Source organism: Bombina bombina, chromosome 5, assembly GCF_027579735.1.
Source record: "Bombina bombina isolate aBomBom1 chromosome 5, aBomBom1.pri, whole genome shotgun sequence".
Taxonomy (NCBI): domain Eukaryota; kingdom Metazoa; phylum Chordata; class Amphibia; order Anura; family Bombinatoridae; genus Bombina; species Bombina bombina.
In genome coordinates this window covers 838,271,127-838,298,627 of record NC_069503.1, presented here as the reverse complement: position 1 = coordinate 838,298,627, position 27,501 = coordinate 838,271,127, and the positions used below count along the sequence as shown (strand labels likewise).

The window sequence follows — 27,501 nt, the reverse complement described above, 5'->3', positions numbered from 1 at the left end:
TTGCTAACTGAGGCCAAACCTGAAGAGCCTTGAATATCGCTCTTAGTTCCAGAATATTTATTGGAAGGAGAGACTCCTCCTGAGTCCACGATCCCGGAGCCTTCAGGGAGTTCCAGACTGCACCCCAACCTAGAAGGCTGGCATTTGTTGTTACAATAGTCCAATCTGGCCTGCGAAGGTCATACCTTTGGACAGATGGACCCGAGATAGCCACCAGGGAAGAGGATCCCTGGTCTCTTGGTCCAGATTCAGTTGAGGGGCCAAATCTGTGTAATCCCCGCTCCACTGACTGAGCCTGCATAGTTGCAGCGGTCTGAGATGTAAGCGTGAAAACGGCACTATGTCCATTGCCGCTACCATTAAGCCGATTACTTCCATACACTGAGCCACCAAAGGGCGCGGAATGGAATGTAGAACCCGACAGGAATTTAGAAGCTTTGATAACCTGGACTCCGTCAAGGTAAATTTTCATTTCTACAGAATCTATCAGAGTCCCTAGAAAGGAAACTCTTGTGAGTGGGGATAGAGAACACTTTTCCTCGTTCACTTTCCACCCATGCGACCTTAGAAATGCCAATACTACGTCCGTATGAGATTTGGAAGTTTGACGCCTGTATTAGGATGTCGTCTAAATAAGGGGCTACTGCTATGCCCCGCGGCCTTAGGACTGCCAAAAGCGACCCTAGAACCTTTGTAAAGATTATTGGGGCTGTAGCTAATCCAAAGGGAAGAGCTACAACTGGTAATGCCTGTCTTGAAAGGCAAACCTGAGAAACCGATGATGATCTTTGTGTATCGGAATGTGAAGATAAGCATCCTTTAGATCCACTGTAGTCATATATTGACCCTCCTGGATCAGTGGTAGGATGGTACGAATAGTTTCCATCTTGAACGACGGAACTTAGAGGAATTTGTTTAAGATCTTTAGATCCAAAATCGGTCTGAAGGTTCCCTCTTTTTTGGGAACCACAAACAGATTTGAGTAAAAACCCTGGACCTGGATCCGTAACAAGGAAGCTTGGCGTTCTGGCGAGACGCCATGAGATCCAGTTCTGGTTTGCCCCAACGATGAATCAATTGTGCAAACACCTCCGGATGGAGTTCCCACTTCCCCGGATGAAAAGTCTGTCGACTTAGAAAATCCGCCTCCCAGTTCTCTACACCTGGGATATGGATAGCTGATAGGTGGCAAGAGTGAATCTCTGCCCAGAGAATTATTTTTGAGACTTCTAACATCGCTAGGGAACTTCTTGTTCCCCCTTGATGGTTGATGTAAGCCACAGTAGTGATGTTGTCCGACTGAAATCTGATGTACCTCAGAGTTGCTAACTGAGGCCAAGCCTGAAGAGCATTGAATATCGCTCTCAGTTCCAGAATATTTATTGGAAGGAGTGTCTCCTCCTGAGTCCACGATCCCTGAGCCTTCAGGGAGTTCCAGACTGCACCCCAACCTAGAAGGCTGGCATCTGTTGTTACAATTGTCCAATCTGGCCTGCGAAAGGTCATACCTTTGGACAGATGGACCCGAGATAGCCACCAGAGAAGAGAATCCCTGGTCTCTTGATCCAGATTTAGTAGAGGGGACAAATTTGTGTAATCCCCGTTCCACTGACTGAGCATGCATAGTTGCAGCGGTCTGAGATGTAAGCGTACAAACGGCACTATGTGCATTGCCGCTACCATTAAGCCGATTACTTCCATGCACTGAGCCACCGAAGGGCGCGGAATGGAATGAAGAACACGGCAGGAATTTAGGAGCTTTGATAACCTGGAATCCATCAGGTAAATTTTCATTTCTACAGAATCTATCAGAGTCCCTAGGAAGGAAAGTCTTGTGAGTGGGGATAGAGAACTCTTTTCCTCGTTCACTTTCCACCCATGCGACCTCAGAAATGCCAGTACTATGTCCGTATGAGACTTGGCAATTTGGAAGTTTGACGCCTGTATCAGGATGTCGTCTAAATAAGGGGCCACTGATATGCCCCACGGCCTTAGAACCGCCAGAAGCGACCCTAGAACCTTCGTGAAGATTCTTGGGGCTGTAGCTAATCCAAAAGGAAGAGCTAAGAACTGGTAATGCCTGTCCAGAAAGGCAAACCTGAGAAACCGATGATGATCTTTGTGTATCGGAATGTGAAGATAAGCATCCTTTAGATCCACTGTAGTCATATATTGACCCTCCTGGATCATAGGTAGGATGGTACGAATAGTTTCCATTTTGAATGATGGAACTCTGAGGAATTTGTTTAAGATCTTTAGATCCAAAATTGGTCTGAAGATTCCCTCTTTTTTGGGAACCACAAACAGATGTGAGTAAAAACCCTGTCCCTGTTCCTCCTTTGGAACTGGATGGATCACTCCCATAACTAGGAGGTCTCGTACACAGTGTAAGAATGCCTCACTCTTTATCTTGAAAGGTGAAATCTCCCTTTTGGGGGGGAAGCTTTGAAGTCCAGAAGATATCCCTGGGATATAATTTCCAACGCCCAGGGATCCTGAACATCTCTTGCCCACGCCTGGGCGAAGAGTGAAAGTCTGCCCCTTACTAGATCCGTTACCTGATAGGGGGTCGTTCCTTCATGCTGTCTTAGAGGCAGCAGCAGGCTTTTTGACCTGCTTACCTTTTTTCCAGGTCTGGTTTGGTCTCCAGACCGTCTTGGATTGAGCAAAAGTTCCCTCTTGTTTATTATTAGAGGAAGTTGATGCCGCACCTGCCTTGAAGTTTCGAAAGGCACGAAAATTAGACTGTTTGGCCCTAAATTTGGACCTGTCCTGAGGAAGGGCACAACCTTTTCCTCCCGTGATACCAGGCCCGAATAGGGTCTGCCCCTTGAAGGGAATGTTTAGTAGCTTAGATTTTAAAGTCACGTCAGCTGACCATGATTTAAGCCATAGCGCTCTGCGCGTCTGTATAGCAAAACCAGAATTCTTAGCCGTTAGTTTATTCAAATGAACAATGGCATCAGAAATAAAAGAATTGGCTAGCTTAAGTGCTCTAAGTTTGCCAAGTATGTCATCCAATGGAGTCTCTACCTGTAAAGCCTCTTCCAGAGACTCAAACCAGTACGCCGCAGCAGCAGTGACAGGGGCAATGCATGCAATGGGCTGTAGGATAAAACCTTGTTGAATAAATATTTTCTTAAGGTAACCTTCTAATTTTTTATCCATTGGCTCTAAAAATGCACAACTGTCCTCGACAGGGATAGTAGTACGCTTTGCTAGAGTAGAAACTGCTCCCTCCACCTTAGGGACTGTCTGCCATAAGTCCTGTGTGGTGGCGTCTATTGGAAAACATTTTTCTAAAAATAGGAGGGGAAGAGAACGGCACACCTGGTCTATCCCATTCCTTATTAATAATTTCTGTAAACCTTTTAGGTATTGGAAAAACATCAGTACACACCGGCACTGCAAAGCATTTATCCAGTCTACAAAATTTCTCTGGCACTGCAATGGTATCACAGTCATTCAGAGCAGCTAAAACCTCCCTAAGTAACACGCGGAGGTGTTCAAGCTTAAATTTAAATGTAGAAATATTAGAATCTGGTATCTTTCCTGAGTCATTAACATCACCCACTGACTGAAGCTCTCCTTCCTCAGCTTCTGCATATTGTGAGGCAGTATCAGACATGGTTCTTAAAGCGTCAGTATGCTCTCCATTTTGTCTCACCCCAGAGCTATCTCGCTAACCTCTAAGTTCAGGTAGTCTGGCTAATACCGCTGACAGTGTATTATCCATGACTGCCGCCATGTCTTGTAAAGTAAACGCTATGGGCGCCCTAGATGTACTTGGCGCCATTTGAGCGGGAGTCCCTTGGGCGGGAGTCAAAGGGTCTGACATGTGGGGAGAGTTAGTCGGCATAACTTTCCCCTCGTCAGATTCCTCTGGTGATAATTTTTTTTAAAAACAGAATATGATCTTTATTGCATAAAATGAAATCAGTACATTTGGTACACATTCTAAGAGGGGGTTCCACCATGGCTTTTAAACATAATGAACAAGGAGTTTCTTCTATGTCAGACATGTTTATACAGACTAGCAATGAGACTAGCAAGCTTGGAAAACACTTTAAATCATGTTAACAAGCAAATATAAAAAACGGTACTGTGCCTTTAAGAGAAACAAATTTTGTCAATTTGAAAAACAGTGAAAAAATGCAGTAAATCAAACTAAATTTTTACAGTGTATGTAATAGGCTAGCAGAGCATTGCATCCACTTGCAAATGGATGATTAACCCCTTAGTTCACAAAACGGATCAAAAAAAACGAAATAGACTTTTTTTTTTTTTTTTACAGTCACAACCAACTGCCACAGCAAGCTGTGGTCCTACCTTCCCCAATAAACGACTTTGGAAAGCCTTTGAGCCCTTTAGAGATGTCCTATAGCATACAGGGGACTCCTGAGGGAAGCTGGATGTCACAGTTTGTAATTTTAACTGCACCAACTGTAACTTTTATACTATAACAGTGGAAAGCCTCAGTAAAACTGTTTCTAGTCAAAATTTAAGCCAACCATGTGGAAAAAACTAGGCCCCAATAAAGTTTTATCACCAATGCATATATAAAAACGATTAAACATGCCAGCAAACGTTTATATTGCAATATCATAAGGGTATTACCCCTGGGAGTAAGCATGATACCAGTCGTTATTAAATCACTGTATTCAGGCTTAACTTACATTAATCCGGTATCAGCAGCATTTTCTAGTGTTTTCCATCTCTAGAAAAAATTATAACTGCACATACCTGATAGCAGAATAAACTGCACGCCATTCTCTCGCTGAAGTTACCTCATCTGTGTAATCCCCTCAGACATATGTGAGAATAGCAATGGATCTTAGTTACAAACTGCTAAGATCATAGAAACCTCAGGCAGATTCTTCTTCTATTTACTGCCTGAGATAAAATAGCACAACTCCGGTACTATTTAAAAATAACAAACTTTTGATTGAAGAAAATTAACTATATTTAACCACTCTCTCCTACAACATCCTAGCTTGTTGAGAGTTGCAAGAGAATGACTGGGTATGACAGTTAGGGGAGGAGCTATATTACAGCTCTGCTGTGGGGGTCCTCTTGCAACTTCCTGTTGGGAATGAGAATATCCCACAAGTAATGGATGATCCGTGGACTGGATACACCTTACAAGAGAAAAAGCATATAAGAAACCCCCCCCCCCCACACCTCCAGAATCACTATATACCATCATATTACCTGGGGATCAATTTTTAAAGGCGACTAGTCTATCACCGCCTCATTGGTAATCCAAGTATCAGGAAAAACCTGAAGAATTACTAGTTCCGCAAAACTAATTGAGGCCACAAATGGTTTTAAAATCTGCCTTTGAAGGGAGCTTGGATATAACTTAATAACCATAGCCCAACCAAGAATTCCTTAATTTTTCTTTCAGATACTTGCAACAAATGAAAAGATTCAAAAATAATCTGAGCTTGAATGTCTCAAGACAAGTGACAGGCTCGGGGGGCTCTTTGCTATCCATTTTTTAAAGATGTTGAATCTCACTATTAATATAATGGTATTTAAAATGCGCATTTTAACACTCCCACCTATTACTGGAAAGAGTAACACAATGTCCTCCAAAGAAAAGAGGATGGAGCTTTCAAAGACTCTATTATACCAAAATTGGACTTTCGCCCATAATTGAGAAATTTTAGGACAGGACCATATCATATGGCGGAGATCTGCACAAATGTATAGACAATGCTCACATTTAAACACTTTGTTGGGGAAAAATTTAGACAATATAGCCGGAGAGAAATAACAATTATTTAGTAATTTCAGGTGAGATTCTTTCCAACACACTGGAACGGGGGAACTGGCCACTAACGAGAGGCTTTTACATATTTTTCCGCGATCTATTGAAGGAATATAAGGGAACCAAAATCTAATTAATCTATCTTCATCTAGGACCCCTTGTTTGGTCAACATAATATCATAGATTAATGAGATAGATGCATCACCAACAATAATTTTTTTAATACACATCTTAACCTCCGACCAGTTACCACTCCTATCAGGTCACCAATTTTGCGATCTAACAAAATGCCGGATCTGAAATTAAGCAAAGCGGTTTGACCAGGAAAGAGAATACTGCTCCTTAATGGACTCCCAAGAAAGCATCAGTAGCTCATCATTAAGAAGTTGGTGTACATATTCTCAACCTTTCACCTGCCAATCATAAAAACACTTCTGGTCAACACCAGGAGGAAATAATGGATTCCCCTTGATGGGTAAAAATTCGGAAAGGGAAGGATCAATTTTTAACAGTTTACAAAACCTATGCCATGCCACAATTATATTCCTAAAAGACAGAAGTGAAGACGCCCCTGCTGGTAGAGAGCGAGGGGTACAATGCAATAGAGCTTTCAAGGACCACGGTTTACTCATGTATGCTTCACTATCCAGAGTAGTGACCAAATTAGTCTGAGAAATCCAGTCAATTGCCATTTTACATAAAGATGCATAGTTAGAAAATCTAAGACAGGGTAAAGCTAACCCAGCCTCCACATATTTTTGAGAAAGCCTATTTAACGAAAGTCAAGGTTTTTTAGATTTCCAAATAAACTTTGAAAACCCAGAAGACAGCTTCTCGAGATCTTTATTTAAAATCAGAAGTGGGAGACTTTGTAGATGGTACAGGATTTTTGGAAAGATTATAGTTTTGATCAGATTAATTGAAGCCGACAACGACAAAGGAAATGAAGCCCAAATCTTTAGATCATCTAGTATTTTCTGAAAGAGCCAACCGAAATTAGCCTGATACCACATTTTAGGATTACTGTTAATTTCTAATCCCAGATACTTCACGGCCTTTACTTCCTGAAAGATTGTGAAGGGAAGATCTGGACGCTGCTGACCGAGCCACATCAATTCACTCTTCTGCATATTAATCTTGTAGCCCGCAAATGAACTAAATAGATTAATTGTATGAATCACTTCTGGGATAGTGACAGCCATTTTATTCAAAAATAAAAGAATGTCATCTGCGTATAGCAAAATTTTCAACTTTTGGTCTCCCAAAGGAATCCCCGGTAGAATTTCACGAAGTTTAATAGCTAAGGGTTCCAAAACCATATTAAAGAGCAGGGGTGAGAGTGGGCAACCTTGCCTTGTTCCTCTGTGTAGAAGGATCTTAGGAGAGATCATTCTGATAAATCTTTTGTACAAAATTGGAAAAATTACCCGAAAAGCCAAATTTAGATAGAGTGGTAAACATATGTCTCCAAGAGATGCAGTCAAATGCTTTGACTGCATCTAGGGTAAGGACCGCAATATCCTTAAACTCCTTCCTCTTCTTACACTGATCTATATTCCATATAAAATCAACTAACGTTATAAGTTTCCTTATATTTTTAGCAGAACTCCAGGATGGCATGAAGCCAGCCTGATCTGGATGAATCAGTTTATCTAGACACTGGACTAATCTATGGAAAATAATAGAGGTGAGAATTTTATAATCCGTATTAAGGACAGAAATAGGCCTATACGATGTAGGATCTTCCGGGTTTTTCCCTTTTTTCAGGATCAGAGAAATATTGGCTGCTGAAAAGAATGCTGAAATAGCACTACTATTTAAAAAATAACTATTGTATAAGTTTCCTAAAATAGGTATAACTTGCCTGGATAAGCTTTTATAGAACTCCGCTGGTAGACCATCAGGCCCAGCTGCTTTATTAAGTTTTGCCTGGTCTATAGCCTTACTTATCTCCTCAACCGAAATAGGCGCATTCAGCAATTCGAGATCTTCAGTTGAAATTTTAGGGACAATAATCTGTGACCAAAAGTTCATCTGATTTTCTTCATTAAACTCCCCTTCAGCATATAATTGCTGGTAAAATTCTAGAAAAATTCCCGAAATCTCATCTACCTCCGAGGTACGTCTGCCCCTGTAATGGATCATGGGGATCAAGTTCTTCTTGTCCCTAGCTATAACCAATCTTGCCAGATTTTTAGCTGAGGACCCATGAAAACCCCTAAACCGTAGGTTAATTTTTAACTCCTCCTCCTGATGTTTTTGCATTAAAAAGACATCTCTCTCCTTACTATTTGAATATGTGGACCAGTTTTCTCTAGAATGATCACCACAAAATTTCTTAAAAGCATTTCGCACTTGATTAGACAATTGCCTATCCCTGGCTCGGGATTTCTTATATCTTACATCCAAGAAGCTCTTAATGTCACCCCTTAGTACAGCTTTGCCAGCTTCCCAAAAAACTTCTATTTTATGTGAGTATGAAGCATTGAACCTAGCATATTCCTCCCACCTATGTTCTAACCAGGACAAAAATCTAGGATCACTATATAGGTACCGCGGGTAAAAGAATCTGGGGAATTTACTTTGAGTTCTATCCTGAGAATGCAACACAAGAGAAATTATGGCATGGTCCGAAATTGCGATCTCTCCGATCCCTGACTCCGGTTTGCCCAACGAAAGTGACTCCGCAACTAGGAATAAATCTATACGTGAGAATGTTCTATGGGCTTTAGATTCACAGGTAAAACTCCGCAGATCTGGATTCTGTCTCCGCCATATGTCACAAACCTGTAATTTCTGGCAGAAGTTTAAAAAATACTTAGAACTTCTACTGTTCTCCCGTAAATTTCTACCTGCCAGCCTGTCCAATTCTGGATATAAGGTCATATTAAAGTCCCCTCCAATGACCAAATTCTCTTTAACGTACGGAAACAGCTTAATTTTAATCAAACCCCAAAAGACCCGATTAAATTTATTAGGACCATAAATATTGCACAATGTAATTTTGACATTATCTATACATATGTGAAGAAGAAGAATAAATCTGGCCTCAGGGTCAATTTCAGTCTGAATAATCTTATAGTCTAAGGATTTATTAATAAGCATCTCCACCCCACATTTCCTACCTCTAGCCGGAGAAGAAATCACTTCTCCTACCCATTTTATCTGTAATTTCTTGGCTTCCATTTCTTCGAGGTGAGTCTCCTGCAAAAACGCGATATCTGGTTTACTTCTAGCAAGAAATTTAATAATCATCTTACGTTTAATGGGTGAAGAGACCCCACCCACATTCCACGATACTAGTTTGAACTTCATACACTAAAAATAACTAATAACCCCCTGGACCTGAAGGAAAAGAGGAAGGTGGGGGAGAGAGGAGAGAAGAAAGAAAAAAAAAAAGGAGGAAAGAGAAGATGGGAGAGGCAACCTTAATCCAACATTAAAAACAAAGCATACCAGCATTTTCATAAAATACCTGAAAAAAACTTAAAAGAAAGAAAAGACATTCAGCATCGTCATAAAATACTTGAAAAAACACCATTATAATGAACCTAAAAGGAGATTTCGCTCTCATATGAGGACTAACCAAGAACCTCATTTATCTTTCAAAAATTCTTTCACTTCCCCTACCTCAGAGAAGACCAGGCGGGTACCCTCGAACTCAGCTACTATTTTGGCAGGATAAATCATTCGGGCCTGAATACCTTTGTTAATAATTTGAGTACAGAAAGGGGCCATCATACGTCTTCTCTGGGAGGTTTCAACTGAAAAGTCCTGAAACAAGAGGACCTTGCTACTACCAATTATTAAGGGCTCTTTCAGATTTTTAAATAGTTTCAATATTTCCAACTTATCCTGAAAGTTTAATACCTTGCATATACACATTCTGTTTCTGCCCTGACCGGACTCTGGGGTTTTCTTTAGACCAACTCTATGAGCTCTCTCTATCGCAATAGGTAACATCGACTGTGGAACTCCCAGTCTCTGCGGGAGTAGTAAAGAAGTAAATTTTAATAAATCATCAAATTCCGGAGTTTCTGGGAGACCCACAATCCGGATGTTATTCCTCCTTGCCCGGTCTTTACATATTTACCCTTAGCAATATCTTGCATCAACAAGATCTTGTTGTTTCTTCTCAATCATGGTTGGAGAATCAACATTCTAAAAAGATCTCCTCAAACCAGAGTCTCCTTTCTAGGAGTCATCGTAAATTCGATATCAATGAGGCTTTCAGATCAAAGAAGGACAAATTTAAAAACAGCTTGTTTGAGTCGTCAGGCTCTATTCAATCCTTCTGTAGCCTTATGCATGGAAGTACTAGGTCTGATGATAGTGGCATCAGATGCCATTCCGTTTGCTCTGTTTCACATGAGACTGCTTCAGTTATGCATGCTATGTCAGTGGTGCAAGGACTACACTCATCTTTCTCAAAGGATCCTTTTGGATCCCAGGATAAGGAATTTTCTAAAGTGGTGGATGAACAACTAATTTATCCTTTTAGGAGCTTCTTTTGTCCGCACAACCTGGACAATAATCTCGACAGACGGAAGTCTTAGGTTGGAGTGCAGTTTGGGGATCCAAGAGAGCACACGGTCTCCTCAGGAGGCAAGGTTACCAAACAATAGCTCTTCAGAGCAGACCTCCCCTGAAAGAAGTGACCTACTTGCTTTTTCAGTTAGACAATGTCATGGTGGTGGCATAAATTAATCACTAAGGGGGAAAACGCAGTTCCCTAGCAATGAAAGAAGTGTTGCACATTCGGTTTTGTGCAGAGATCAATCATTGCTCACTTTCGGAAATTGAAAACCCAGGTGTGACAAATTGGGAAGCAGATTATCTTAGTCATCAAACTCTTTATCTTGGAGAATGGTCTATACATTGGGGGAGTCTTCTCAAAGGTAGACCTAATGGCTTCTTGTTCGAACAACAAAACATCCCAGATATTTTGCAAAATCCAGGGATCTTCAAGCTTAGTTTGTTGAATCTTTAGCAGCTCCCTGGTCATCTTGACTTGCTTACATTTTTCCTCCAACTGTTCTTATGCCAGGGGTGATAACTTGGAACAAACAAGAGCAGTCTGTAATTTTGATTGCTCCACTTTGGCCATGCCTAACTTGGTATGTTGATTTGATTTGGATTTCCTGTGCTCTGTGGACCCTTCCATTCAGTCACAACCTTCTATCCCAAAGTCCTTTCTATCACCAAGATCTTGAGTCTCTCGGCTTGAAGGCTTGGAGATTGAACACCTAATTCTTAAACATAGAGGCTTTTTGGATGAGGTATTTGAAACCTTCATTCAGGCTAGAAATCATGTTACTAGAAAAATCTATCATAACATTTGGAAAGTTTTTGTGTTATGATATGAAAAGCATGGCTTTAGTTAGAATACTTACATTTTTACAAGAAGGTTTAGATAAGGGCTTATATGCAAACTCTATAAAAGGTCAAATTTCAGCATTTTCTGTGTTATACCATAAAAAATTTGCAAAACTTCCTAACTTTCAGTGTTTTGTTCAGGCTTTAGTCTGGTTTAGACAAGTAATTAAACAGATATATCCACCATGGAATCTAAATTTGGTTCTTAGAATTTTGCTCCTTTTTAACCCATGCATTTAGACATTTAGTTTCTTTGTTAGAAGGTATTATTTCTTCTTTTGCTATAGAAGCGTTTGAGTTATCAGCTCTTTCATGTGAATCCCCCTTTATCTTATTTTTCACAAAGATAGACGGTTTTACAGACAAAATTTGATTTCTTACCAAATGTATCTTTTGATAATATAAATCAAGAAATTGTTGTTCTCTCTCTTTTTCCTAACTTTTCAAAAGAAAGACTTCTTCACAATTTGGATGTGGTTAGAACTTTAACATTTTACATGCAGGCTACGAAGGACTTTAAACAATCCTCTACTCTATAAACATAAACATCTTGGAGTTGAGAGCAATTTACAATTCTCTGATAACTTGGCCTTAGCCCAGTTTATCAGATTTCAGTATGACAATATCACCTCAGTGGCTTACATCAACCACCAGGGAGGAACTCGGAGTTCCTTAGCCATAACGGAGGTGGCTCGGATTATTCAGTGGGTGGAAGCTCACGATTGTTGTCTATCTGCCATCCACATTCCAGGAGTGGACAACTGGGAAGCGGATTTCCTGAGCAGACAGACATTTCATACCGGGGAGTGGGCTCTCCATTCGTAGGTATTCTCCAGGTTAACCCTCAAATGGGGGGTACCGGAGTTGGATCTGATGGCGTCTCGGCAGAATGCCAAGCTTCCAAGGTACGGTTCAAGGTCAAGAGTTCCGCATGCAGTTCTGAGATGCTCTGGCGGTTCCTTGGGTGTTCGGTCTAGTTTATCTGTTTCCTCCGTTTGCACTCCTTCCACGAGTCATTGTTTGTATCAAACAGGAGAGAGCATCGGTAATTCTAATAGTTCCTGCATGGCCTCACAGGATCTGGTATGCAGACCTAGTGAAAATATCATCTCTGCCACCTTGGAGGTTGCCTCATTCATGGTTTATTCCTCAATCCAAATCTCGTTTGTCTGAAACTGACTGCTTGGAGATTGAACGCTTAGTTTTGTCTAAGCGTCGTTTTTCTGATTCGGTCATTGAGAACATGATCCAGACTCGCAAGCCTGTTACTCTAAAAATTTACCATAAGGTATGGTGTAAATACCTTTATTGGTGTCAATCTAAGGGCTACTCTTGGAGTAGGGTTAGGATTCCTAGAATTTTGTCTTTTCTCCAGGAGGGTTCAGTCAGTCAGTACTCTGAAAGGTCAGATTTCTGCTTTATCATTTCTGTTACGTAAGCGTTTGGCGGTTGTGCCAGATGTTCAATCCTTTTGTCAGGCCTTGGTCAGAATCAGGCCTGTGTTTAAATCTGTTACTCCTCCTTAGAGTCTTAACCTTGTTCTTATAGTTTTGCAGCAGGCTCCATTTGAGCCAATGCATTCCATAGATATTAAATTGTTATCTTGGAAGGTTTTGTTTCTTGTTGCTATTTCTTCTGCGAGGAGAGTTTTGGAATTCTCGGCTTTGCAGTATGATTCACTTTATCTTTCATGCGGATAAGGTGGTCCTGCGTACTAGGTTGGGGTTTCTTCCTAAGGTGGTTTCGGTTAGAATTATGAATCGGGAAATTGTTGTTCATTCTCTCTGTCTCAATCCTCCTCCTCATAAAGAGCGTCTGTTGCACAATTTGGATGTAGTGCGTGCTTTAAAATTCTATTTACAGGCGACTAAGGATGTTTGCCAGTCTTCTGTCCTTTTTGTTTGTTTCTCGGTAAAGCGTAAGGGTCAGAAGGCTACTGCTACTTCTTTCTTTTTGGTTGAGAAGTATGATTCATTTTGCTTATGATATTGCTGGACAGCAGCCTCCTGAGAGAGTTACAGTTCATTCCACAAGGGCTGTCTTGTCTTCTTGGGCTTTCAAAAATGAAGCTTCTTTGGAACAGATTTGCAAGGCTGCAACTTGGTCCCCTCTGCACACTTTTTCCAAATGTAATAAATTTGATACTTTTGCCTCGGCTGAGGCGTCTTTTGGGAGAAAGGTTCTTCAAGCGGTTGTGCCTTCTGTTTAGGTTTGCCTGTCTTATTCTCCCTCTCTAGTCATCTGCGTCCTCTAGCTTGGGTATTGGTTCCCACTAGTAATTGATGATGTTGTGGACTCACCATATCTTAGGAAAGAAAACAAAACGTTTGCTTACCTGATGAATTTCTTTCTTTCCGGATATGGTAAATCCACGACCCCACCTTAAATTTAAGACAGGTATTTTTTACTAAACCTCAGGCATCTCTACACCTTTGTGTTATTCCTTTTTCCATTTCCGTTCGGTCGAATGACTGGGGATTATGGGTAGGGGAGTGATACTTAACAGATTTGCTGTGGTGCTCTTTGCCTCCTCCTGCTGGCCAGGAGTAATATTCCCACTAGTAATTAATGACATCGTGGACTCACCATATCCGGGAATAAAGAAATTTATCAAGTAAGCATAAATTTTGTTTTCCCTGCTTGTGTTTTTGGTTTGCTTTTTTTGTGTTCTAAAATGCAAATAATAGTCTACATTTAAAACAACAAATGTTACTTTTTGAGGGCATTTTGTATACAAACGTATTAGAAAGGATAGACACTACCTTTTGCTTACATGTATAAGCATTTTACTGACATGTAAATATTTCATAAATGATATAAGATATTGTTGTTTACACTTGTTTCCATCCCCTCTCCAAACTCTCCAGTTTTAATGATGCAAATGTTCCAAAACAAGGCCAGATAAGAGGGCCTGTGAAGACCACTGATATACCCTTTACGTCAGCCGTCAATAAATGGTTGATATGTTGAGCTGATAAAACACACAGAGAGTAAACACTTTGAGATTGTAATATAAAATGCTTAAAGTGATGGTAAACTCTCCCCTTTTTAATATCAGATCTGGAATGTTGGTGACTGATGTAAGATTATATTTTCACTTTCCAGCACAGTTTTGATCAATTACTTAAAACATAGCAGTAAGCTTTAATTTGCAGCAATGCTTTTGTGAAAAGTTGTCTCAAGTTCTTTGATAACTTTTCTTGTTTGCACAATTCTGTCCCCCTACCTTGGAATACCTTATATATCTGATTGGGGTGTTATCGTCATCACTCAATACCCATCTGTACTACTTAGGTTTGTCTGGAGGTTATGTTGAAGGGAGTAATACTCACAAAAAGGAATCAAACACAGCCTCTCTAACCAGACTTGAATAAAACTTATGATTCGCTACACAATACTTTTATTCAGTGTTAATAAATGCATGTCTAATTTTTGTTTTCCAGACAGTACAGAGGTAATGAAGGTCAGATGCGGGAACTCCAGGATCAACTTGAAGCAGAGCAGTATTTTTCAGTAAGTACTGTATGTTTAAAATTATTTGATTTCAATGGAATCTGCCACAACTAGTGCATGTAAAAAATAAATAATTATTCTACTGTTTGATATTGTTGATTTTTCCCTCATTAGTAAACCGTTCTCTGTGATTTCGGGTCACAGGAAAGCTTCCCTCTCAATTTTCCCATCTTTTACATTGTGGGAGATCTGTTATATCTAATGATTCACAGGCTGATTAGCACTCTTCCCCAAATATATTATGTATGTGCTCCACACACTCCTTTCTTAAAAGGCCATTATAGTGATAAAATTAAATGCTCTAATTCTTTAGAGCATGTCATTTTATCATTAGTGACAGGGCAAAACTATGTGTTTATCTTTTGCAAAGGAGTTGAACACAAAGTTAAATTACCGCTCGAGACCCACAGAGCACTGGTGGTCTTGAGTGGAAACTGTTGCTAATCAAATCATAAGCACTAATCGCACGACTCAGCTGTGTAACTAGCACTGCTGATTAGATTAGCGTCAGTTTCCGCTTGGGACCTGGAGTGCTCTGCGGGTTCCTGAGTAGTACTTCAACTGTGTGTTTAACTCCTTTGCCATGTCACTAGTGATAAAACGACATGCTCTAACCATAGGGCACTTTAACTACATTTTTTCTCACTATGTTCAGAAGGATTTTGGTTCTATTTTGTGTCCAATATTTACTTTCAGCAGGAAGTGTGTTTTATTTTAGTTTGAATGTAAACATGATGATTTAGTGTTATAACCTATTTGTATGTAGAGCTCTTTAAATAGATGTAGGTGTGCATAGTAAAGTCTTTGCATTTTCATATAAAATTTATGTTTGTGGGTAGGGCATAGCACATGCCCCTTGCCTTTGATTTTAGGCAATGCAGACTAACTGCCACACTTCACCCCCTTCATTGGAGTCTAAGCACTGCTGAGAATTATCTCAGTCTGCTGTAGATAATTTCTTTCCTCAGATATGGTGAGTCCACAACGTCATCAATTATTAGTGGGTAATATCTCTCCTGGCCAGCAGGAGGCGACAAAGAGCACCACAGCAAAGCTGTTAAGTATCACTCCCCTACCCATAATCCCCAGTCATTCTCTTTGCCTCTCAATGGAGGAGGTGAAGTTTGGTGTCTGAAGAAATGAAATCCTTTTTTGGGATAGTTTTCCATGCAAGCAAGGATTTGGGTATAGCTGTAGTCCACATAAATCTCTGCTGCAGAGTAGTGATGGTTTTTAAGCAGTTAGGAAGTTGTAAGGTGGTGCATACTTTGTTTCCTAACATATTGCTGCCCTAGGTATAGAAAGCCAGAGTTGGTTACTATGTTCTTTCTTTTTTCTACAGGTCTTTGTAAGGAGTTTGTATCCTTTCACGCCTTGTGAGCTGTCTTCCTGCCGGGCAGCTAGACTGCAGGTAAGTGCTTTTTTGTCTTCTAGGTATAGGAGACTTTGCACTTTAGAGGATTCATTATTTATATTCTGCAGTTTTCTTTTTGTGATTTAGTAATCCTTTAAATAGGATTCGGTAGGCCGTATGCAGGCACTATGTGATTCAGGGATTTCACTGTGTTCTTTTTGGACAGGGTGCTGCTAGATTTTTATTGTCAGCAAATGTTTTGTTTATGCTAGTAACGGTTGTTGCTATGTCTTTTGGAACGAGCGCTTTTTTCTCGTCTGCGCTTTTCCGTATGTGCTGGTCATGTGATCCTTGTGTTTCCTTTATACGGAACGGATCGCCGTCTCTGTGTTGTTTCTGCAGTCTGTCTCAGTGTATAAGCAGTTGCGTGTTGACCTCTGTGTCCTCTTCAAGTATCCTGGAGTTGCGGTAGGCACCTCAGCACTGCTGAGGTATAAAGGTTCTCAAGTTTTAGTTTTTGTTTTTAGGTCTCTCTTAAAGTGACAGTTGTCCTTTATTCAAATGTATCTTTTCCTTTTTTCCTGGGGCTGATTATTCTAAGCTATGGACATGGATAATAATTATATTGTTTTTAATAAATGTTTATTATGTTTAGAGGCGCAAATTGTTTCTCCTTTGCGATTTTGTACTACTGGTTTAGCTGGAACGCTACAATGTAAAGAAAAATGATTGGCCTGTGAGCCTAATGTCTCTCAGGATGATGCTGTTCAGGCAATGCTGCAGCCTTCTCCTCAAACGTCCCAAGCCTCTATGGCGTCACATGCAGTGCCCTGTGGTTCCTCTCAACCTCCTGGTGGGGTATATTTGCCTGCAGATTTTGCTGCACAGGTATCTGCAGCTTTATCTGCTTTTCCTGTTTTAGGAAAACGCAAGAGGAAAACAAAACAATTAATAGATAGTTAGGTGCATGTTTCAGCAGCTACTATACAGGTCTGTCTTCCTCATAACTCTAGGGAGGACGTTACCTCAGTTCCTTCTGATGATGAAATCTCTGATTCTGACAGTGTTAATCTTTTGTCTGAGGTGGAAGAAGTAAGATTTAGGTTTAAGTTTGAACACCTTCATGTTTTATTAAAGGAGGTCTTGGCAACGATCCCTATAGGGGATAGTTGCTCTTTTAAGGATCCAATGGATAAGAAGCTGGAGTTATATTTGAAGAAGATATATGTTCATCAGGGTCTTCAATGGCAACCTACAGTTTGTATTGCCACAGTGACAAGTGCAGCATCTTATTGGTGCAATGCTTTTTCTGAATCTATTTTAAAGGAAACTTTGTTGGAGGAAATTCAGGATAGTATTAAGGCTCTTAAGCTAGCCAATTCTTTTATTTCTGATGCTAACATGCAAGTTATTAAATTGGGGGCCAAGATGTATGGTTTCTCTGTCTTGGCTCACAGGGCTTTGTGGCTTAAATCTTGGTCAGATGATGTTTCCTCCAAGTCTAAGCTTTTGGCACTTCCTTACAAGAGTAAGCCTTTGTTTGGGCCTGGACTGGCAGAAATAATATCTGATATTATGGGTGGAAAAGGATATTTTCTACCGCAAGACAAGAAGATTAGATTAAAAGGACGTCAAAGTAATTTTCGTTCCTTTCGTAATTTCAAAGGTCAAAAGCCTTCCTCATCCAAACAGGAGCAATCCAAGTCCTCTTGGAGACCCAGTCAGTCCTGGAACAAGGGGAAGCAATCTAAGAAACCCACAGCTGAGTCTAAGTCAGCATGAAGGGTCGGCCCTCGGTCCGGAGTCGGATTAAGTGGGGGGCAGACTTTCCCTGTTTTGTTGGGAGTGGTTACGAGATATCCCAGATCCTTGGGCTGTGGTCATTGTTTCTCAGGGTTACAAGCTAGAATTCAATTTTCTCCCTCCCAGGGGCAGGTTTCACCTCTCAAGGTTGTCTGCAGATCAGGTAAAAAGAGAGGCGTTCTTGAGCTGCGTTCAGGATCTTTTCTCTCTAGGAGTGATTGTTCCAGTTCCAGTAAAGGAACAGGGTCTAGGATTTTATTCAAATCTGTTTGTGGTTTCCAAAAAAGAGGGAACTTTTCGTCCCATTTTAGACCTAAAGTGTCTCAACAAGTTTCTCAGTTTGCCGTCCTTCAAAATGGAGACCATTCGGTCCATTCTTCCTTTGGTCCAAGAAGGTCAGTTCATGACGACCATAGACCTGAAGGACACATTTCTTCATGTCCCTATTCACAGGGATCATCACAAATTTCTGAGATTCGCTTTTCTAGACGAACATTTTCTGTTTGACCTTGCTACAGCTCCCAGAATTTGGCAGTGATCAGGTCTCAGAGAATTGCAGTGGTGCCTTACTTAGACGACATTTTGGTTCAGGCACCATCTTTTCAACAAGCAAGCTCCCATACAGAGATCGTGTTGTCTTTTGTACGTTCCCACGGATGGAAAGTGAATCTGGGAAAGAGTTCCCTTGTTCCAGCTACAAGGGTGTGTTCTTAGGGACTATAATAGATTCCCTATCTATGAATATTTTTCTGATGGAGGTCAGGGAATCCAAAATTCTCTCTGCTTGCCTCTCTCTTCAGTCTAATGTTGGGCTATCAGTAGCCCAATGTATGGAGGTGATTGATTTGATATCCGCTTCCATGGACATCATTCCCTTTGCTCGATTCCGTTTGAGAGCTCTGCAATTATGCATGCTGAAGCAATGGAGCGGAAACCATTCGGATCTGTCTCAAAGGATAGATCTAGATGTGTCAACGAGAGACTCTCTTCCGTGGTGGTTTTCTCAGGAACATCTGTATCAGGCCACATGCTACTAGAGAGCTTCTTGGATGATCGCGACCACGGATGCCAGCCTGCTAGGCTGGGGAGCAGTCTGGGACTTGTTTAAGGGCGCAGGGATTATGGACTCGAGAGGAGTTTGCTCTCCCCATAAACATCTTGGAGTTGAGAGTGATTTACAAATCTCTGAAAACTTGGCCTCACTTGGCTTTAGCCTGCTTTATCAGATTTCAGTCAGACAATATCACCTCAGTGGCTTACATCAACCACCAGGAAGGAACTCGGAGTTCCTTAGCCATGAGGGAGGTGGCTTGGATTATTCAGTGGGTTGTCTATCTGCAATCCACATTCCAGGAGGGGACAATTGGGAAGTGGATTTTTCTCTGAAAATTTACCTTTAAGGTATGGTGTAAATACCTTTTTCCTTCTTAATATAAGGAGAGTCCATGGTTTCATTTATTACTTCTGGGAATACAGAACCTGACCACCAGGAGGAGGCAAAGACACCCCAGCCAAAGGCTTAAATACCTCCCCCACTTCCCTCATATCCCAGTAATTTTTTGCCTTTCGTCACAGGAGGTTGGCAGAGAAGTGTCAGAAGATACGGAGTAGTTCCTTATGGAGGGTAGTACCCTTCGGAATGGGATTGGAGTTTTAAGTAGTCTTATCAGCCTCTCAGTGAGAGCATTGACGAATGCTAAGGTCTGGTGATGCAGGGAGAGTCTTTCGGCAAACCCATCCAAACTCGTATTAACAGCTCCTAAGCAATCAGTGTTGACGAGTTTCACTGCCTGCTTCTATCACTCAAGTCCATGTCAGGAGCGATGCTACAAGACTGTCAATCTTGAGAGGCTATGTGCCTGTTCCACGGCAGAGATTCCGGTAAGATCGTTTCATTTTTATACACATATGATAACGAAAGAAGACAGGGTCACAGCGTGGCTCCTTTTATCTTTATGGAATCAAGAGTTAATATCTCCGGAAGGGGATTATTGAACAGGGGGGATTTATCGCATAATTTACTTTATTATGTTTTATGCTGCGCAACCTGTTAGGTTTGGTGCGCTTTTTCCGGTAGCAGGGGCGGTTCTGCATGGCACACCACGTGACCGGATGTGGTCACACTAATTTTCTCTTCTTGACCGTGCGGTTTACCGGGGACAAAGCGGTTTCTCTGTGGTCTGGGTCATAGGAGGTGGTGAGTGCCCCAGCCATTGGGGGTATAAAGTTGCCATTTATCTTTCTTTCATGTAAGTGGCAAGAGTCCATGAGCTAGTGACATATGGGATATACATTCCTACCAGGAGGGGCAAAGTTTCCCAAACCTCAAAATGCCTACAAATACACCCCCCCACCACACCCACAATTCAGTTTTACAAACTTTGCCTCCTAGGGAGGTGGTGATGTAAGTGTGTCCTAGATTTCTACGTTGATATGCGCTTCTCAGCATGCTGAAGCCCGGTTCCTCTCAGAGTGCAGTGAATGACAGAGGGATGTGAAGAGAGTATTACCTATTGAATGCAATGGTCATCCTAACGGGGATCTATTTCATAGGTTCTCTGTTATCGGTCGTAGAGATTCATCTCCTACCTCCCTTTTCAGATCGACGATATACTCTTATATACCATTACCTCTGCTGATTCTCGTTTCAGTACTGGTTTGGCTATCTACTTTATGTAGATGAGTGTCTTTTGGTAAGTATGTTTTTCTTTATTAAGACACTCTCAGCTATGGTTTGGCACTTTAAAATGTAAAGTTCTAAATATGTTTGTACTTATATTTGCCATGATTCAGGTTTATCAGTATATTTCCTTTTTTTGTCAGTTTCATTTTGGGAAATGCACATATAAAAAAAAAATTTCTTACCTGAAATTTTTCAAATTGACTTTTTTCTAAATTGCGGGCTGTTAGGCTCGCAGGTGCGCAAAATGCTATAATTTATTGCGTCATTCTTGGCGCAAGACTTTTTTGGCGCGAGAATTACGTTTGTTGACGGTTTTTCGTCATTTCCGGCGTCTTAGTTGGCGCAGAGTATTTTCACATAGTTGCGTCATCTATGACGCTCGTGTTTGTTGCAGACGTTTTTGGCGGCAAAAAATATTTTGTCAGTTGTGGGCGTCATACTTGGCGCCAAACTTTGACATTATTTAAGTCTTCATGCATTTTTGCTTCTGGTTTCCAGAGGCTTATTCTGTTTGCATTTTTTCCCATTCCTGAAATTGTCATATAAGGAAATTGATAATTTTGCTTTATATGTTATTTTTTCTCTTACATATTGCAAGATATCTCAATTTGATCCTGTTTCAGAATCCACTATGGGAATCCTGCTGCCTGATGTCGGTTCTACCAAAGCTAAGTGCATTTGTTGTAAACTTGTGGTAACTGTTCCTCCGGCTGTAGTTTGTGATAATTGCCATAACAAACTTTTACATGCAGAAAATATTTCCATTAGTAGTACTCCATTACCTGTTGTTATTCCTTCAACATCTAATGCTCAGGATATTCCTGTTAATGTGAGAGAATTTGTTTCTAATTCTATTCAGAAGGCTTTGTCTGTCATACCACCTTCTAATAAACGTAAAAGGTCTTTTAAAACTTCTCATAAAATTGATTAATTTTTATATGACCGACAACATTCTGATTTATCTATCTCTGATGAGGATCTATCTGGTTCAGAAGATTCTACCTCAGATATTGACACTGACAAATCTTCATACTTATTTAAAATGGAGTATATTCGTTCCTTATTAAAAGAGGTGTTGATTGCATTAGATATGGAGAAGACTAGTCCTCTTGATATTAAAACCAGTAAACGTTTAAATTCGGTTTTTAAACCTCATGTAGTTATTCCAGAGGTTTTTCCAGTTCCTGATGCTATTTCAGATGTAATTTCTAGGGAATGGAATAGACTGGGTACTTCATTTACTCATTCTTCAAGGTTTAAGAAACTGTATCCTTTGCCGTCTGATAGGTTGGAGTTTTGGGAAAAGATCCCCAAAGTTGATGGGGCTATCTCTACTCTTGCAAAGCGTACTACTATTCCTACGGCAGATAGTACTTCTTTTAAAGATCCTTTAGACAGGAAGCTTGAATCTTTTCTAAGGAAGGCTTATTTATGTTCAGGTCATCTTCTTAGGCCTGCTATTTCTTTGGCTGATGTTGCTGCTGCTTCAACTTTTTGGTTGGAAACTTTAGCGCAACAAGTACCAGATCATAATGTATATAGCATTGTTAAGCTAATTCAACATGCTAATAATTTCATTTGTGATGCCATTTTTGATATCATTAGCTATTTTAGCTAGAAGAGCTTTAGGGCTTAAATCTTGGAATGCTGATATGACTTCTAAATCAACATTGCTATCTCTTTCTTTCCAAGGTAATAAATTATTTGGTTCTCAGTTGGATTCTATTATTTCAACTGTCACTGGCGGGAAGGGAGCTTTTTTGCCTCAGGATAAAAAATCTAAAGGTTAATCCAGGGCTGCTAATCGTTTTCGTTCCTTTCGTCAGACTAAGGAACAGAAACCTGACCCTTCCCCTAAGGAAACGGTTTCCAATTGGAAGCCTTCTCCAGTCTGGAATAAATCCAAGCCATTTAGAAAATCAAAATCAGCCCCCAAGTCTGCATGAAGGTGCGGCCCTCATTCCAGCGCAGCTGGTAGGGGGCAGATTAAGATTTTACAAGGATGTTTGGACCAATTCAATCCAAAATCATTGGATTCAGAACCTTGTTTCTCAAGGGTACAGAATAGGTTTCAAAGTAAGACAGCCTGTGAGAAGTTTCTTTCTCTCACGCATTCCAGTGAACCCAGTAAAGGCTCAGGCTTTCCTGAAGTGTGTTTCAGACCTGGAGTTATCTGGGGTAATTGTGCCAGTTCCTTTTCAGGAACGGGGTCTGGGGTTTTATTCAAATCTGTTCATTGTTCCAAAGAAGGAGAATTCTTTCAGACCAGTTCTGGATCTAAAAAATTTGAATCGTTATGTAAGAATACCAACATTCAAGATGGTGACTATAAGGACTATTCTGCCTTTTGTTCAGCAAGGGCATTTTATGTCCACAATAGACTTACAGGATGCATATCTTCATATTCCGATTCATCCAGATCACTATCAGTTCCTGAGATTCTCTTTTCTAGACAAGCATTACCAATTTGTTGCTCTTCCTTTTGGCCTAGCAACAGCTCCAAGGATCTTTTTGAAGGTTCTCGGTGCCCTTCTCTCTGTAATCAGAGAGTGGGGTATTGCGGTGTTTCCTTATTTGGACGATATCTTGGTACTTGTTCAGTCTTTTCATTCTGCAGAATCTCACACGAATCAACTTGTGTTGTTTCTTCAAAAACATGGTTGGAGGATCAATTTACCAAAAAGTTCCTTGATTCCTCAGACAAGGGTAACCTTTTAAGGATTCCAAATAGATTCAGTATCCATGACTTTGTCTCTTACAGACAAGAGACGTCTGAAATTGGTTTCAGCTTGTCGGAACCTTCAGTTTCAATCATTCCCTTCAGTAGCTATGTGCATGGAGGTTTTAGGTCTCATGACTGCAGCATCGGACGCGATCCCCTTTGCTCGTTTTCACATGAGACCTCTTCAGCTTTGTATGCTGAGCTAATGGTGCAGGGATTACACAAAGATATCACAATTAATATCCTTAAATCCCAATATTCGACTATCTCTGACTTGGTGATTAGATCACCATTGTTTAGTTCAAGGGGCATCTTTTTGTTCGTCCAACCTGGACTGTGATCACAACAGATGCGAGTCTTTCAGGTTGGGGAGCTGTCTGGGGATCTCTGACAGCGCAAGGGGTTTGGAAATCTCAAGAGGCGGGATTACAAATCAATATTTTGGAACTCCATGCGATTATCAGAGCTCTTCAGTTTTGGCCTCTTCTGAAGAGAGAACCATTTATTTGTTTTCAGACAGACAATGTCACAACCGTGGCATATGTCAACCATCAAGGTGGGACTCACAGTCCTCAAGCTATGAAAGAAGTATCTCGGATACTTGCATGGGCGGAATCCAGCTCCTGTCTAATTTCTGCGGTCCATATCCCAGGTATAGACAATTGGGAAGCGGATTATCTCAGTCGCCAGACTTTACATCCAGGGGAGTGGTAACTTCACCCAGATGTATTTTTTCAGATTGTTCAGATGTGGGGGCTTCCAGAGATATATCTCAATGCCTCTCATCTAAACAGGAAACTTCCCAGGTATCTGTCGAGGTCCAGGGATCCTCGGGCGGAAGCAGTGGATGCGTTGACACTTCCTTGGAGTTATCAACCTGCTTATATCTTTCCGCCTCTAGTTCCTCTTCCAAGAGTGATTTCCAAAATCATAATGGAGCGTTCGTTTGTACTTCTGGTGGCTCCAGCATGGCCACACAGGTTTTGGTATGCGGATCTTGTTCGGATGTCCAGTTGCCAACCTTGGCCACTTCCGTTAAGGCCAGACCTTCTATCTCAAGGCCCATTTTTCCATCAGGATCTCAAATCATTAAATTTGAAGGTATGGAGATTGAACGCTTAGTACAAAGTCATAGAGGTTTCTCTGACTCGGTGATTAATACTATGTTGCAGTCTCGTAAATCTGTGTCTAGAAAGATTTATTACCGAGTTTGGAAGACTTACATTTCATGGTGTTCTTCTCATAAATTCTCTTGGCATTCTTTTAGAATTCCTAGAATTTTACAGTTTCTTCAGGATGGTTTAGATAAGGGTTTGTCTGCAAGTTCCTTGAAAGGACAAATCTCTGCTCTTTCTGTTCTGTTTCACAGAAAAATTGCTAATCTTCCTGATATTCATTGTTTTGTACAGGCTTTGGTTTGTATCAAGCCTTTCATTAAATCAATCTCTCCTCCTTGGAGTCTTAATTTGGTTTTGAAAGCTTTACAGGCTCCTCCATTTGAGCCTATGCATTCTCTGGACATTAAATTACTTTCTTGGAAAGTATTGTTCCTTTTGGCCATCTCTTTTGCTAGAAGAGTTTCAGAATTATCTGCTCTGTCTTGTGAGTCTCCTTTTCTGATTTTTCATCAGGATAAGGCGGTCTTGCAGACTTCATTTAAATTTTTACCTAAGGTTGTGAATTCCAACAACATTAGTAGAGAAATTGTTGTCCCTTCATTGTGTCCTAATCCTAAGAATTCTCTGGAAAGATCTTTACATTCTTTGGATGTGGTAAGAGCTTTGAAATATGTTGAAACTACTAAAGATTTCAGAAAGACTTCTAGTCTATTTGTTATTTTTTCTGGTTCTAGGAAAGGTCAGAAGGCTTCTGCCATTTCTTTGGCATCTTGGTTAAAGCTTTTGATTCATCATGCTTATTTGGAGTCGGAGGATTACGGCTCATTCTACTATGTCAGTTTCTACTTCCTGGGCTTTTAAGAATAAAGCTTCTGTTGATCAGATTTGCAAAGCAGCAGCTTGTTCTTCTTTGCATACTTTTACTAAATTCTACCATTTTGATGTTTTTTCTTCTTCAGATGCAGTTTTTGGTAGAAAAGTACTTCAGGCAGCTGTTTCAGTTTGATTCCTCTGCTTATAATTTCAGTTTTTTTCATTATAAGATTAAAACTTTTGATTTGGGTTGTGGATTAATTTTTCAGCGGAATTGGCTGTCTTTATTTTTATCCCTCCCTCTGTAGTGCGTGGAGTTCCACATCTTGGGTATTTGCTATCCCATACGTTACTAGCTCATGGACTCTTGCCAATTACATGAAAGAAAACATAATTCATGTAAGAATTTACCTGATAAATTCATTTCTTTCATATTGGCAAGAGTCCATGAGGCCCACCCTTTTTATGGTGGTTATGATTTTTTTGTATAAAGCACAATTATTCCAATTCCTTGTTGATGCTTTCGCTCCTTTCTTATCACCCCACTTCTTGGCTATTCGTTAAACTGAATTGTGGGAGTGGTGGGGGGGTGTATTTGTAGGCATTTTGAGGTTTGGGAAACTTTGCCCCTCCTGGTAGGAATGTATATCCCACACGTCACTAGCTCATGGACTCTTGCCAATATGAAAGAAATGAATTTATCAGGTAAATTCTTACATAAATTATGATTTTTCTATAGTCCATTTTTTAAGCGCAAGCTATGGAGGACTCTGATACGTTGGAGGGTACTCCCTCTTTACCTAAATCTAATACCCGTCTATATTGTGAGGAGGCTATGGTATATCCGCTAAGCCGTCCACCTCTGAGGAGTCTCCTTCTAGTGAGGTGCGTTCCCTGCTGTCATCTCCTATTACCCATGCAGCTTCCCATTGCACTGCTAATCCTCCTACTGAAGGGGCCCTTTTACCGCCAGAGGAGCTCCCTAGCAATGAGGGAAGTATTTCGGATTCTGGAATGGGCGGAGGCCCACATCTGCTCGCTGTCAGCGATCCACATTCCGGGTGTGGATATTTGGGTAGCAGATTTTCTCAGCAAACAATCCTTTCATCCGGGAGAATGGTCTCTCCATCCAGAGGTGTTTGTGGAGAATTGCAACAGATGGGGGACGCCGGAGATAGATCTTATGGCGTCCCGACTCAATTCCAAGCTACCCAGATACGGCTCCTCAGGCAGAGCTGATAGATGCATTAGCAGTGCCTTGGAGGTTCAGTCTAGTTTAAATCTTTCCAGCGTTACCACTTCTCCCTCTGGTAGTGGCCTGCATCAAGCAGGAGCAAGCTTCAGCAATACTAATTGCTCCATTGTGGCCGCAAAGGATGTGGTTCACAGACCTGGTGGGGATGTCTTCATCTCCTCCATGGAGGTTACCTTGCTGGAACAGGGTTCTTTTGTTCATCACAATCTAGATTCTGTGAGGCTGACTGTGTGTAGATTGAATGCCTTGTCTTAGCCAAGAGAGGTTTTTCTGAGAGACCGATTAATACTCTCATTCAAGCTCGAAAGCTGGTCACTCTTCGCATCTATAATAAGGTGTGGAGGACCTACTTATTCTGGTGTGAAGAGAGTGGATTTCCCTTGCATAAGGTTTAAGGTTTCCAGGATTATTTCCTTACTCCAGGATGGTATGGAGAAGGGCCTTTCTGCAAGTTCCCTGAAGGGACAGATTTTGTGTCTGTCAGTGTTATTGCACAAGAGGCTCCTGATATATAGTCTTTTGTTCAGGCTCTGTCTAAAATCAGGCCTGTTTTTATACCTACTGCTCCTCCTTGGAGTTTGAATCTAGTTCTTAAAGTTTTGCAGAGGGCTCCGTTTGAGCCTATGCATGCGATTGACATTAAGTTACTGTCTTGGAAGGTTCTTTTTCTACTGGCTATTGCTTTGGCATGCAGAGTCTCTGAGATGGCCTTGCAATGTGAGCCCCCTTACCTAGTTTTTCATGCTGATAAGGCTGTTTTTCGTACTGGGTTGGGGTTTCTTCCTAAGGTTGTTTCTGATCGTAACAACAATCTTGAGATTGTGGTTCCTTCCTTGTGTCCTAATCCTTCTCCCCCGAAGGTATAGTTACTTCATAATTTGGATGTGGTTAGGGTGTTGAAATTTTATCTTCAAGCTACGAAGGATTTTAGGCAGACTTTTTCCTTGTTTGTTGTCTTTTCTGGGAAGCGTAGAGGGCAGAAGGCCTCTTCCACTTCCTTATCTTTTTGGTTGAGTAGTATTATTCGCTTGGCATATTAAACAGCGGGGCATAAGCCTCCTCAGAGGATTACGGCTCATTTAACTAGAGCT

At 40.9% G+C, this 27,501-nt stretch overlaps 1 protein-coding gene across 1 annotated transcript in view; it reads left to right on the top strand.

The window, feature by feature from the left end:
- The window catches only part of ROCK1 (Rho associated coiled-coil containing protein kinase 1), a 1,092,122-nt gene that overhangs the window by 797,467 nt on the left and 267,154 nt on the right, over positions 1-27,501 (top strand). The window contains exon 21 of the mRNA XM_053714968.1: positions 14,593-14,662. Within this exon, the coding sequence (XP_053570943.1) occupies positions 14,593-14,662 (70 nt within the window). The remainder of the gene's footprint in view (positions 1-14,592; positions 14,663-27,501) is intronic.